The 13,650-nt window shown below is 47.8% G+C and overlaps 1 protein-coding gene across 1 annotated transcript in view; it reads right to left on the minus strand.

Annotated features, from left to right (window-relative positions):
* LOC142312619 (alpha-2-macroglobulin-like) overlaps positions 1-13,240 on the minus strand; it is a 179,396-nt gene extending 166,156 nt beyond the window's left edge. The window contains exons 1-2 of the mRNA XM_075351614.1: positions 13,173-13,240; positions 3,143-3,326 (exon numbers count right to left, since the gene is read on the minus strand). Of these exons, the coding sequence (XP_075207729.1) occupies positions 3,143-3,326; positions 13,173-13,240 (252 nt within the window). The remainder of the gene's footprint in view (positions 1-3,142; positions 3,327-13,172) is intronic.
* Between the last annotated feature and the right edge of the window lie 410 nt (positions 13,241-13,650).

Consider the following 13,650-nt stretch of genomic DNA (forward strand, 5'->3'; position numbering starts at 1 on the left):
CAGCTCAATATTTTATGACTTTGACTAGGCACTAAAATCTAGCATCTTTACGACTTTTTTAGCAATTCAGTTTCATTAAAAAAAAAATCCCTGTTCATAATGTTTGGTAGAGATTTTGGATGGCATTGAGGGCGGTCATGCTTTAAGTCTTGTCCTTTAGGTGTCTAACATAACAGTTCAGGAAATACAGGTTCATCTCAGTAAATTAAAATATCATCAAAATGGGAATATCAATACAAAATGGGAAACACATATATTATATAGAATCATTACACACAGTGGGATTTATTTCAATTGTTTATTTTTGTTAATGTTGATGATTATGGCTTACAGCCAATGAAAACCCAGAAGTCAGTATCTCAGAAAATTAGAAAAATTACCACAAAGCACCTGCAAAGGCTTCCTAAGCATTTAAAATGGTCCCTTAGTCTGGTACAGTAGGCTACACAGTCATGGGGAAGACTGCTGACTTGACAGATGTCCAGAAGGCAGTCATTGAGAAAAGAAAAATAGTAGGAGCGAAAGGCACTCACCGGAATGGCTGTGTCAAAAACCTTTTATTCCATCGACAGGTTACAAGTGTAGGCACACGGGGGGGGGGGGATACACAGAGCACGTCGCACGACGGCCGTTTCGCGTCAGAAGGCATTCATTGACCCACTCCACAAGGAGGGTAAGCCACAAAAGGTCATTGCTAAAGAAGCTTTATCCAAACATATTAATGGAAGGTTGAGTGGAAGGAAAAAGTGTAGTAGAAAAAGGTGCACAAGCAACTGGGATAACTGCAGCCTTGATAGGATTGCTAAAAAAAGCCCATTCAAAAACTTGGGGGAGATTCACAAGGAGTGGACTGCTGCTGGAGTCAGTGCTTCAAGAGCCACCACACACAGACGTATCCAGGACATGGGCTACAACTGTCGCATTCCTTGTGTCAAGCCATTCATGACCAATAAAGATGGATCCCCGGCACAGAATGTCCATAGAAGAATGTAGAAGTAAGAATAAAACTTCAAATTTATTCCAGAAATTTAAAAGAGTAAAACATAAATCTTCCGATCAAAAGAGGAGGAGTTATGTTTTAACATAACAATGCAGATGGGCTGAAGGCTGCTATCAAAGCACCCTGGGCTTCCATAACACCTCAGCAGTACCAGAGGCTGATCGCCTCCATGCCACACCGCATTGCTACAGTAATTTATGCAAAAGAAGTCCAACCAAGTATTGAGGCATTTACTGCACAGACTTTCCAGTAGGCGTCAACATTTCTGAGTTTAAAATAACTTTTTCAGTTGGTCTTATATAATATTCTAATTTTCTGAGATAATAACTTTTGGGTTTTCATTGGCTGTAAGCCTTAATCATCAACATTAACAGAAATAAAGACACAAAATAGATCACTCTGTGTCTAATGACTCTATATAATATATAGGAATAGATCCCTTTGTGTGTAATGACTCTATATAATATATAGGAATAGATCCCTCTGTGTGTAATGACTCTATATAATATATAGAAATAGATCCCTCTGTGTGTAATGACTCTATATAATATATAGAAATAGATCACTCTATGTGTAATGACTCTATATAATATATAGGAATAGATCCCTTTGTGTGTGTGTAATGACTCTATATAATATATAGGAATAGATCCCTCTGTGTGTAATGACTCTATATAATATATAGGAATAGATCCCTCTGTGTGTAATGACTCTATATAATATATAGGAATAGATCCCTCTGTGTGTAATGACTCTATATATTATATAGGAATAGATCCCTCTGTGTGTAATGACTATATAATATATAGGAATAGATCCCTCTGTGTGTAATGACTCTATATAATATATAGGAATAGATCCCTTTGTGTGTAATGACTCTATATATTATATAGGAATAGATCCCTCTGTGTGTAATGACTATATAATATATAGGAATAGATCCCTCTGTGTGTAATGACTCTATATAATATATAGGAATAGATCCCTCTGTGTGTAATGACTATATAATATATAGGAATAGATCCCTCTGTGTGTAATGACTCTATATAATATATGCGTTTCCCTTTTTGTATTGAATAACCGAAAAAAATTAACTTTTTTAGAATATTCTAATTTGAGTTGCACTTGTATAAATCCCACAGTTTCTCTACAGGGTGGCCCAAAGGTAGGTGCAGGAATGTTGCAATATTGTTAAGGTACCGTCACACTAAACTTACCAGCGATCCCAACTAAAACTCAACTTGATAGGGATCGCTGGTAAGTTGCTAGGAGGTCGCTGGTGAGATGTCACACAGTCAAACCTTAACAACGACGCACCAACGATCCTGAGATCCATAAACAACTTGTACAACAACATCGTTGGTCACTGAGACCTGTCACATTGAACGATTAACAACATATAGGCGTGCATCTACGTGCCTTTTTCGCGCCCCCCTCCGCTCCTATTGGTAATCGTAAGTGTGTTATATGACTGGGCGGTGACTTCCTGTGTCTTCCAGCCAAAAGGTTCTGGATTGCAGATCACAGTAGAGTCCTCAGGGTTGTGATATGCAGACCGCTAGCGGGATCGCTGCTGCAACGCGGTTTATGTCGTTTGTGGACGCTCGTGAGAAGTGAGACCTTTTGCTTAGTTGTGACCACCAATCGGAGTTGAAGAGGGCGTTGTAAAGGAAAGGCTAAACTACGCCTGCGTCGCTGAATTCTGAATCGCCAACTAGTTGCTGGTTGTTGATAAGGTGTCAGACATGTTGCCCAGCGGGACACCAACAACCAAAAATGGCCCAGGCCATTCAGCAACAACCAGCAACTTCACAGCAGGGGCCAGGTTGTTGCTGGATGTCACACACAGCAACGTCGATAAGAGGATCGTTGTTACGTCACAAAAAGTGTGACTCATCAGTCATCAGCGATGTTGCTTAGTGTGACGTGGCCTTTAGAAGAGGTTTTGAGCTTTTACCAGAGAAAACAGTGTTCAACAATTGTAAATGTAACAAACAAACAAGGTAGTAAAATGCAAAGACAATTCTTTTGTTGTGTCAGTCTGTATGTTTACCCATATAATTTGCATACTGCTATCCTGTGCTGTATTTTTCTCATGGAATTTCCAAAGATAACTGATGACCTCTTAAAGTCCACTCTTACCTGGAGGCTGAGGCAGGTAAATATAATGTCTTGCTGGAATTTTTTTTCGATGAGCGTGGTGTTCTTATTGTTCAGATTTAGAGATATTTTCAGGTCGCTTTCTCCTTCTGTGTTCTTCAGCTCTAAACAGATGTTTTCTGAGCGCTGGCTCTGTAGCTCTGATGGGAAGATGACGGCATAGTGCCTGGCAGGGATGACATAGAACATAGGATATCAATATAAAGAGGATGAGGAGCTAAGGGACAGCAGAAAGGTGAACATTTTTGAAGATTTATGGTTACTATTCTGTCCTCTGTCATGGCTGATAAGATTAGGGAAGTTGAAGCATTAAATTAAGCTGGCCATAAAGATTAAAAGGAGATTGAACACTTCAGCCGATCATTCGACTCACAGTCATTTCAACCGTCCCTTTCATAAACAGGAGCGCTCATTCAGCCGAGTGATCTTGTGTTTTCTATGAGAAAGCCGCCTACTGACATGTTGGCCAGTGGCTTATCTTCAGAAAAACAATGTGATCAGCAATCTGAAATCGGACAAATATAATCTACATTTCCTCCAACCATACACATAGCCCCTGTTTACAGAAGAAGCCCCCCATAGCCTCCTACATACAGTAGGAGCCCCCATAGCCTCCTGTATACATTTCTGAACCCCCACATAGCCTCCTATACACTTTGAGCCCCCACATAACCCTGTATTACAGTATGAGCCCCCACGTAGCCTTCTATATACATTATTGAACCTCAACATAGCCTCCTATATACATTTATGAGTCTCCACATAGCCCCCATATACATTATGAGCGTCCACATAGCCCAGTATATATATTATGAGCCCCCACATAGCCCCTATACACATTATAAGCCCTTACGTAGCCTCCTGCATACATGCAAACATCCCATGCGCATCCCCCAAAACACCACATAATTACCTCACTCCCATTCCACCAGTGTTCTACGTGGTCTCTGGTGATTCACGCTCGGCACAGCACACGCGATGTTTTGACATCATCACGTCTGCTGTGCATTGATTGGTTGAGGATGGAGATACCAATGTGTTCACCACTGTCTGCATCCTGTAGATGTGCAGGCACCACATTTGATTGAGCCCTATTCCGGCATCCATAAATACGTCTAACAGGTCAGTTTTTCACATACATCCCCTTGAGAGAGCCATAGAAGCGAAACGCGCGTCAAAGTTAAATGGAGGGTCCTCTTTAATATTGTGGGTAAGTTATGCACTAGGCATTTTTGGATATACATTAGAATCATGGGCTATATGTCTCACATCTGTTGATCCATTTGCCCATTTATCATTATTTAAACCTTTTGGGGGACCCATCCTTTTTTCCTTTATTGGGTATTCTTCCTTTTTCTACCTAAAATTATGATGTGATTTGTATGTTTGTTTTTAATATTTCAATACATTTTTTGTTTATTCTGAAGTGAATCTTTGCCCTGTAATAGAGTATCAAACTGTGTAGTTGTTTATATGCTCACAATCCCATAAACATGTAAAAAGGGGTTACACAACTCTAAAATATTTTTTTATCGAAGGATTGATTAAAAATAATATATGGACTTAACTTCTAGTGCCTCTGCGGATTTACTTAATAACACTTTGTGAGAAAAAAAAAAATAAATTGAAATCCTCAAAATTGCTGTTTTTGTTGTTTTATTTTTTTGGTTTTTTTTTAACTTAGGCCCCGCCCCTTCTGGTCACATGGGTATGACCTCACCACAGGTCCTGAAAGTGAGATGTTACATTGATTGTATAATAATTATGCTAATTCCAACAGGGGGAGGGGGTAACTATGAATACCCCTCAGATATTATCTGATCCTCAGCTGCTGTCACTCAAGAAGCTGCCGAGTTTATAAACTTTAATTTCTTTGATTTCAAAACCTAAACATCCAAGCTGACCACTACAGGTATGTATAGAATCAGCCTGAAAACCAAAATCCTGGTGATTGTTTCCTTTAAGTCTATGTAGGCATGGAGTTGTTTATAGTAGAAGTGGAGGACCCCCTGACAGAGGGGGTGGAGGGGGGATGAAGCACCCCCTTGCATTATCAAAGTGACATGTTTGGAGCTTAATGGGTGGGTGTGATACCCGTCTTGGTGGGCATGGCCCAACAGGCAGCCCGTATCAGCTCACACCTACCAAATATGCCTCTTTGATTAAGCTTCACCCCCCCCCCCGCACTGTCCGCGGGTGTTACCCACAGAACCCCACTTCTATTATAAACAACTCAAAAAAATCCGTCCAATATGCAGGTACCCTATAAAGTATCATGATTTTTACAGACCACAACATGCCTAAAGTGGGCTTTACACGCTACGATATCGCTAGCAATTGCTAGCGATATCGTACGCAAAAGCACCCGCCCCCGTCATGCATGCAATTTCGTGTGATCGCTGCCGCAGCGAACATTATCGCTACGGCAGCGTCACACGCACTTACCTGGTCGTCGTCGTCACTGTGACTGCCGAACAATCCCTCCCTCAAGTCGTCACCGCAATGTCACTAAGCAGCCGGCCAATCAAAGCGGAGGGGCGAAGATGAGCGGGGCGTAACATCCCGCCCACCTCCTTCCTTCCACATTGCGGCCGGCGGCAGGTAAGGAGACGTTCCTCGCTCCTGCGGTGTCACACACAGTGATATGTGCTGCCGCAGGAGCGACGAACCACATCGATAATCAACCATTACCGATTTTTGGTTTTGGGACGATTTCTCCATGGTGAACGATTTTCTCCATTTTTAAGGTCGCTTAAGGTCGCTGGTCAGTGTCACACGCTGCGATATCGTTAATGACGCCGGATGTGCGTCACTAACAACGTGACCCCGACGATAAAACATTAACGATATCGTAGCGTGTAAAGCCCCCTTTAGATGTACTGTTTTTAGAAAGTTTTATAACCAAAAAACTAAATTTTGTCGTCGTTTGGAGCAATTTTATAACCTGTAGATGACATTCGCATAGTAAAAAAAAAAACAGAAAATAAAATCCTGGTCTTTGCACACAGTATATCCTCACTCCTCAGAAGGTTTCTCTTTCAAGGATCGCACTTAACTTTAAGAAGGGCAGTGAGCCCCATAGGGGTGAGCAGGCCCATGACGATCGGGAGGGTGCAGGGTAGTAAGGAGTTAAAAGGTTTTGGTTGGGGATGAGGTAGATAGATGGGGGCATGGGATTGGTGGTTGGTACTGGAGGGGGGATTGGTGGAGAGCAAGGAAGGGGTGGGGGCGTAGTTTGAGGTATAAAGAGAATGTAAAGTGTGTTACCTCCCCTTTCGTCGCTTGAACTTTGTGCTCCAGGACGTTTGTGCTGCAGCCACTGCGATGGCTGACCTGGCTGCTTTAATGGACTTAGTTCGTGGGGCTGCTGAGGTCCTGGGTGCTGATGTACTACGGGATCAGCTGGCGGCGGTTTGCGGTGCTGGAGCGGTGATTCCTGCTGCTCCTGCGCCCGGGCCTGTTCTACGTGCTCGGCGGTCACGGCCGCCGGTGCGCTACTCCCCCAGTGGAGGGGGGAGAAGGAGATCAAGGAGCCCCTTCGGGGACCCTCCGGCACGAGGGAGCCCCGCGTCTGCTGTGGTGGAGCTGCCGGCTGCCGGGAGGAATCCTCGCCGGAGATCCCGCGGGTCGGAGGTGGGCGGAGCTTCGGCGAGGCCTACTTCCGGTCCGCGGCCTGCAAGGTCCCGGAGCGGAGTAGCGGCAACCCCCGGTGATGTGCGGGCCGGGGGTGGAGCCCAGCGTATCGGATTGGCGGTGGAGACTCCCTGCAGACGGCAGGGGAGCGACTCAGGACGGATCGTGGAGGTGGAGTGCGGCGGCGGGCAGAGACGAGCGGGAGAAGAGTGCGGCGGCCCGGCGGGCATGGTGCGGTCCCGGATTACGGTCCCCTCCGGCGAGGATCGTGCTGGGGGGGGTTCCCGGCGTTGGTCAGAGGCGGGACGGCAATCCCGCAGTCGGCAGGGAGGGAGCCCAATGAGCAGGGAGGACGCAGCAGCGGCGCAGCAAGGATACCGGAGGCCAGCAGGGATGGACGGCGGTACGGCGCCACGTCGTGCCAAGAGACTGAGGTCCAGCAGGAGGCGTCCGGAGGAGCGGGGTGCGGTGACCGTGGGGGTCGACGGCCGCCAGGTGCGGGCTGTCCCCTCGCTGGTCCCCCCTGTGGCCGGCAGCGGCAGTTCGGACTCCGGAGGGGATGAAGAGTCGATGACAGCGACAGGCCGGACGGAGCGACAGCAGGATGATCGGGGCACGGCTGTGCCAACGTCGGTGCAACGGCAGCCTGGTGAGCGAGCGACAGAAATGTTTAATGCTGTGTGTAGTGCGGGTGGGGGAGGGGGTTCCTCCGCGGGAAGTGTTGCGCAAGGGGCGAGTGCGGTCAGTCAATCTGGTCTACCGGGCCCGGAGTTTTGGAGGCAGCTTTTGGGGGTGTTGCAGGGGTTGTCGGCGGAACGGGGTAGTCGAATTGGGCCTGGGGCTCCGGTGGGGGCGTGGGTGGCCCCCTCGGAGGTAGTGCAGACAGAGGCGCCGGGGCGTGAGGTTGCGGCGCGGGACACTACCGCGGCGGTAGATGCGGGACAGGCGGCCGGTGGGGTGGCTGCCGTGGGTGCGAGTAAAGAGGCGGAAAAGGAAAAGGAGAAAGAGGATGAGGTTGTGCGGTTGGATGATAGGGCGCGGAGTGAAATTTATGTGTGTTTTGAAGGTCAGTTGGGGGTTCATTTAAAAAAGGAAGTGAGGGACAAGATTTGGAAAGGGGAGTATGTGGAAATTTTTTCCCTGCTTCCCCTGGAGAAGTTTAATTTGGATAAGGTGAAGCCCAGTGATACAAAAAAGGAGAAGGAGGATGAGGAAAAACGGAGGTATAGGTTGATCCCGAGGACGTTTACCAATTGGCTGCAGGCCTTTGCGATCTTGGCTAGCGTGATTGGGGAAAAGGAGCCGGAGCATTGTTCCGCTCTATTCGGTTATATGGACGCGATAGGGGAGGCGTATAGAGTATACGGCGGATTAGGGTGGTTAAGATATGATGAACAGTTCCGGCAACGGAAGGCTCTGCGGCCTGGTGTTCAGTGGGGACACAAAGATATTTCTTTGTGGATGCGGCTAATGACGGCTCCGGCTCAGCCCTTTCGAGGTGGTGCCGGGAGCCCGGGTGCGAGCGGCGGGTCCCCGGCTGGACAGAAAAAGGGGGCTTGTTGGCAATATAACGAGGGCCAGTGTAAGTTCGGGGCCTCATGTCGTTTCAAACATGAGTGTTCCGGATGTGGAGGTTCTCACTCCCTGGCAAGGTGCTTTAAGAAAGGAAAAGGAAAGGCGGGGGAGGGGTCTGGAAAAAGGGAGGACGCCAGTGAGGGTAGAGGCGATGCTTCCCTATCTAAATAGGTACCCGGACGTTAGAGCGGCGGAATTGTTGGCACGTGGTTTTACGGAAGGTTTTCGGATTCCGTTTGATTCTGAGGCGCCGGTGTTTCGCCCGGGGAATTTGAGGTCCGCAAAAGAACATCCAGCGGTGGTGAAGGAAAAGCTGCAAAAGGAGGTGGAGTTGGGGAGGATGGCGGGTCCATTCCAGGACCTGCCATTCTCCAATTTAAGGATTTCCCCCCTTGGGGTGGTGCCTAAGAAGGAGCCGAACAAATTTCGGCTCATCCATCATTTATCTTATCCGGAGGGATTGTCGGTGAATGATGGGATATCAACAGAGTTGTCGGCAGTTTCTTATGTATCCTTTGATAAGGCATTGGAGCTGGTAAGGGCTGCCGGGCGGGGGGCCCTAATGGCAAAGGCGGATGTGGAAGCAGCTTTTCGTTTACTTCCGGTGCACCCAGAGAGTCTTCATCTCTTGGGGTGTATGTGGGATGGGGAATACTATGTGGATCGCTGCCTGCCGATGGGCTGTTCCATTTCGTGTGCACATTTTGAGGCATTTAGTACCTTTGTGGAATGGGTAGTCAAGGACGTGGCAGGGGTCCATTCAGTGATTCACTATTTGGATGACTTCTTTTGCGTGGGTCCGGCGGGCTCTTCGGTTTGCTCCTTGTTGTTGTTTACGTTAGAGCGGATTGCGAGGAGCCTGGGTATTCCGTTGGCAAAAGAAAAAACAGAAGGGCCGGTGACTGCTCTATGTTTTTTAGGTATTGAAATTGATACACTGGCAATGGAATGCCGTTTGCCTGAGGGGAAGCTTCTGGATTTGAAGGCGTCGGTGCGGTTTTTGTATCAGGCCAAGAAGGTGCGTTTGCGGGACTTGCAGTCAGTGCTCGGGAAATTGAATTTCGCTTGTCGCATCATGCCGATGGGGCGGATCTTTAATAGGAGGCTGGCAAGTGCAACCGCGGGGGTAAGAGCTCCGAATCACTTTGTCAGAGTGACAAAAGTGATGAAAGGGGATTTGTTGGTTTGGGAGAAGTTTTTGGACCGGTACAACGGTCAGACGCTTTGGATGAGCAAGGCTTTGTCCAATAGCCAGTTGGAGTTGTATACTGATGCGGCTGGAGCGACAGGTTTTGGGGCAATTTTTCAGACGCACTGGTGTGTTGGAAAATGGCCAAAGCTTTGGGTGGAAACAGGTCTGGTGAGGAATTTGGCGCTGCTGGAATTGTTTCCCATAATTGTAGCAGTGGAGTTATGGGGCCCCGTTTTTTCCGGAAGAAGGGTTTGCATGCATTGTGACAACATGGCGGTGGTGCATTCCATCAATGCGCTGTCTGCAAAATCCCCGCCGGTTGTGGGGTATTTAAGGCACTTGGTGTTGCGTTGTTTGGAGTTGAACATTTGCGTGGTGGCTCGGCACGTGCCAGGGATTCGAAATGAGGTGGCTGACGCGTTATCACGGTTTCAGTTTTGCAGGTTCAGGAAGCTGGTGCCGGGAGCGGACGCGGATGGAGAACCTTGCCCGGACGGGCTGTGGGACCTGGCATCGGTGTAGCTTTTGAGGGGATTAGGAGATCGGTGTCTGAGGCTACTTGGTGCCGATATCAGGCGGTGTGGAAGGAATGGGCAGAGTTGGAAAGTAGGGACTTCGTGGAGTCGGGTTACAAAGACCGAGTGTTGGGGGTCCTGATGTTAATTAGTGGGGATTTTTCGGCAGGTCGGTCCGTTTCGGTGATGGGTGGCAAGCTGGCGGCATTGGCCTTCCTGTTTCAGATGCAAGGGGTCCGGGATGCGACTAAGGACTTTCTGGTGCGGCAGGCAATGAAGGGTTTTCGGAAAGGGGCCCAGTCACGTGACATGAGGCGGCCGGTGTCATTGCCTTTGTTGGGGCGTTTAGTGGGATGTTTGGGGGAATTGTGTTCGTCTCCTTTTGAGAGGGGGTTGTTTTCGGTAGCTTTTGTATTGGCGTTTTTTGGGGCCTTTCGCATTGGTGAATTGGTCAGCCCGACTAAGCAAGCAATGGGCGGTTTGATGATGGAGGATGTAATGCTGGGGGAGGATAGAGTGGAATGTCGGCTTCGTTTTTCGAAGACGGATCAGAGGGGGCGGGGGCGCTTAGTGGTGTTGTTTGCGTTACCGGGACACCAACTGTGCCCGGTGGTACAGGTTTCGGAGTTTCTAAAGGTACGCGGAGGTTACCCGGGCGTTTTCCTGCGGCATGCGGACGGATTGGCCTTGTCGCGTTACCAATTCATTGCGGTGCTGAAGATGGCATTAGCTCGGGTGGGGGAGGAGCCAAGTGAATACGGGTCTCACTCCTTCCGGATTGGGGCGGCAACGGAAGCCGCCAGGTGGGGTTTGAGTGAGGATTGTATCCGGCGGATTGGGAGGTGGGAGTCTTCCAGGTTTCGCTTGTACATTAGGCCTCATTTGGTCAGATGATGATTCGGGGTGGGGGAATTCCTGTTTTGTGTTTTGATGCTGGTATGTGACAATTTTTCTTGGCTGTTGCTGTTTTATTCGTGGTGTTTATATTTTGTAGGGCCATGCCTTGTGTGGATCCTCGGGCACTCCTACGTGTATTGGGGAGCGTTGCGGGCGGATGTGTGTCACGATGGTCGGCAGCTTGGAGTGTCGGTGACGGAGGCCCGAGTAAAGTGGCTGGGAATTCGGGGCATGACCTGGGGTAGGGTGCGCCCAGAGGTGGCTTATTATAGCCGTATGGATCGTGACCCGGATGTGTTAATTTTACACGTGGGTGGGAATGATTTGGGAGTAAGGTCGGCAAGGGAATTGAAAAGGGACATAAAGTTGGACCTGTTACATTTGTGGAGGGCGTTCCCGGGCATTGTGATCGTTTGGTCGGACATCATAGCTCGGATGCAGTGGCGTTTTGGTAGGTCGGTGGACCGTATTAATAGGGCTCGGAGTAAGCTGAACCGGGCAATTGGCAGGTTTGTGGCACGGAATGGTGGTTTGGTGGTGCGGCATAGAGAATTGGAGGAGTCCACGGAACAGTACCTAAGGGGAGATGGAGTTCACCTGACTGATGTGGGTCTGGATTTATGGATGTTGGGTTTGAGGGATGGCCTGGAGCAAGCACTTGGGGTGTGGGGGGCCCGGGCCAAGTAAGGTGGTCACTTGGCCGGTCTGTGGCGGGGGGATAGGTCCGTCTGAGAGGTTGGGAGTACCGACAGTCGGTTTGTTGGTACGAAGTCGCTCAAGGGGAGTGGCTTCGGAATGGATGGGAACTTGCAGGCGGAGGTCCTGCAGGTTCTGGGTGGGGGTAATTAACGATGGAACGTTATTACCCCTCACCTTGGGCCGGTTGGTCACGGCCGAGGTGGTCCTCTGGGCCGGTTTGGAGGTTACGGCCGGGGGGTTAAGAATGATGGTTGTTTCCCTCTCGGATGGATCTATCGGTGGTTTTGGTTATAAGGGTATATATGTATAAAGGTTATGTTTAACAATGGGTGGCATGTTGAGCCACGAGTTTGGTATACATATATACGGTTAAATAAAAGCTGTGGCCATTCCTTGCAATAAAGTCGTAGTTATCGTCTTTATTTAAGTAAATAGGGTATGGGGGGTAGAACCTGTTAACCTGCTTATCCCTTATAGATGCGTCAAGAAGGGCAGTGAGCCCCATAGGGGTGAGCAGGCCCATGACGATCGGGAGGGTGCAGGGTAGTAAGGAGTTAAAAGGTTTTGGTTGGGGATGAGGTAGATAGATGGGGGCATGGGATTGGTGGTTGGTACTGGAGGGGGGATTGGTGGAGAGCAAGGAAGGGGTGGGGGCGTAGTTTGAGGTATAAAGAGAATGTAAATTGTGTTACCTCCCCTTTCGTCGCTTGAACTTTGTGCCCACCCGCCCGCCCTTATTATATAAAAAAAAAAAAAAAAAAAGGGAGAGTAATATATACAAAAAAAAAAAAAAGAACTACAAAGGGGGTGATGGCTTTTTGTCAAAAAAAAAAAAAAAAAAAGAAAAAATGTTTGTTTTGATGTCACAGCGGGGGGATAGGTCCGTCTGAGAGGTTGGGAGTACCGACAGTCGGTTTGTTGGTACGAAGTCGCTCAAGGGGAGTGGCTTCGGAATGGATGGGAACTTGCAGGCGGAGGTCCTGCAGGTTCTGGGTGGGGGTAATTAACGATGGAACGTTATTACCCCTCACCTTGGGCCGGTTGGTCACGGCCGAGGTGGTCCTCTGGGCCGGTTTGGAGGTTACGGCCGGGGGGTTAAGAATGATGGTTGTTTCCCTCTCGGATGGATCTATCGGTGGTTTTGGTTATAAGGGTATATATGTATAAAGGTTATGTTTAACAATGGGTGGCATGTTGAGCCACGAGTTTGGTATACATATATACGGTTAAATAAAAGCTGTGGCCATTCCTTGCAATAAAGTCGGAGTTATCGTCTTTATTTAAGTAAATAGGGTATGGGGGGTAGAACCTGTTAACCTGCTTATCCCTTATAGATGCGTCAAGAACTGAAAACTAAGCAGTATCCACTTCTATTAGTAAGAAAGCAATTATTGCAGAAAATCTGTTTCTTGGTGCAATTTGCGTTATCAGCCGACATGCATTTATAATTTTGTGAAATCTACAGTAATGTACTATATAAAGTCAAATAAATTCTACTTACAACTTTGCTTCAGACACTGGTAGGATCTGCAATACGACTATCCCCAAACAGAAGATCCAGTGCCCCATTGTTAATCGTGAACAGGACAGTGACTCCTGTGTGTGACCTTTTCAACATTTTCTAATATTTTTACACCCCCGGACAGTCTTGTTGTGCGCACAGGATGGACATTGTACAGGAACCAGGCACAGCAAATATTTGTTAAGCACTGATTGGTCAAGTAAAGGCCTTGAAAAGATTTCTCATAGATGGAACAAAGCTTTTTGGTCCTGGCTTTGAACTGTTTAACCCCTTGAGAACAGCACAATAGAATGGCATGCATTGCAGTCCACATAAGACGTTATCTATACCATTATGCTGGACTGTTTAAAGCAAATCTGTCACCAGGTTTTTGTCTGTAATCTAAGAGCAGCATGATAAGAACCAACATTGGACAAAAAAACACAGACTAAAGAAAAAACTAAATTCGAGAAATATT

This window comes from Anomaloglossus baeobatrachus, chromosome 5, assembly GCF_048569485.1.
Source record: "Anomaloglossus baeobatrachus isolate aAnoBae1 chromosome 5, aAnoBae1.hap1, whole genome shotgun sequence".
In the NCBI taxonomy this organism is placed as follows: Eukaryota; Metazoa; Chordata; class Amphibia; order Anura; family Aromobatidae; genus Anomaloglossus; species Anomaloglossus baeobatrachus.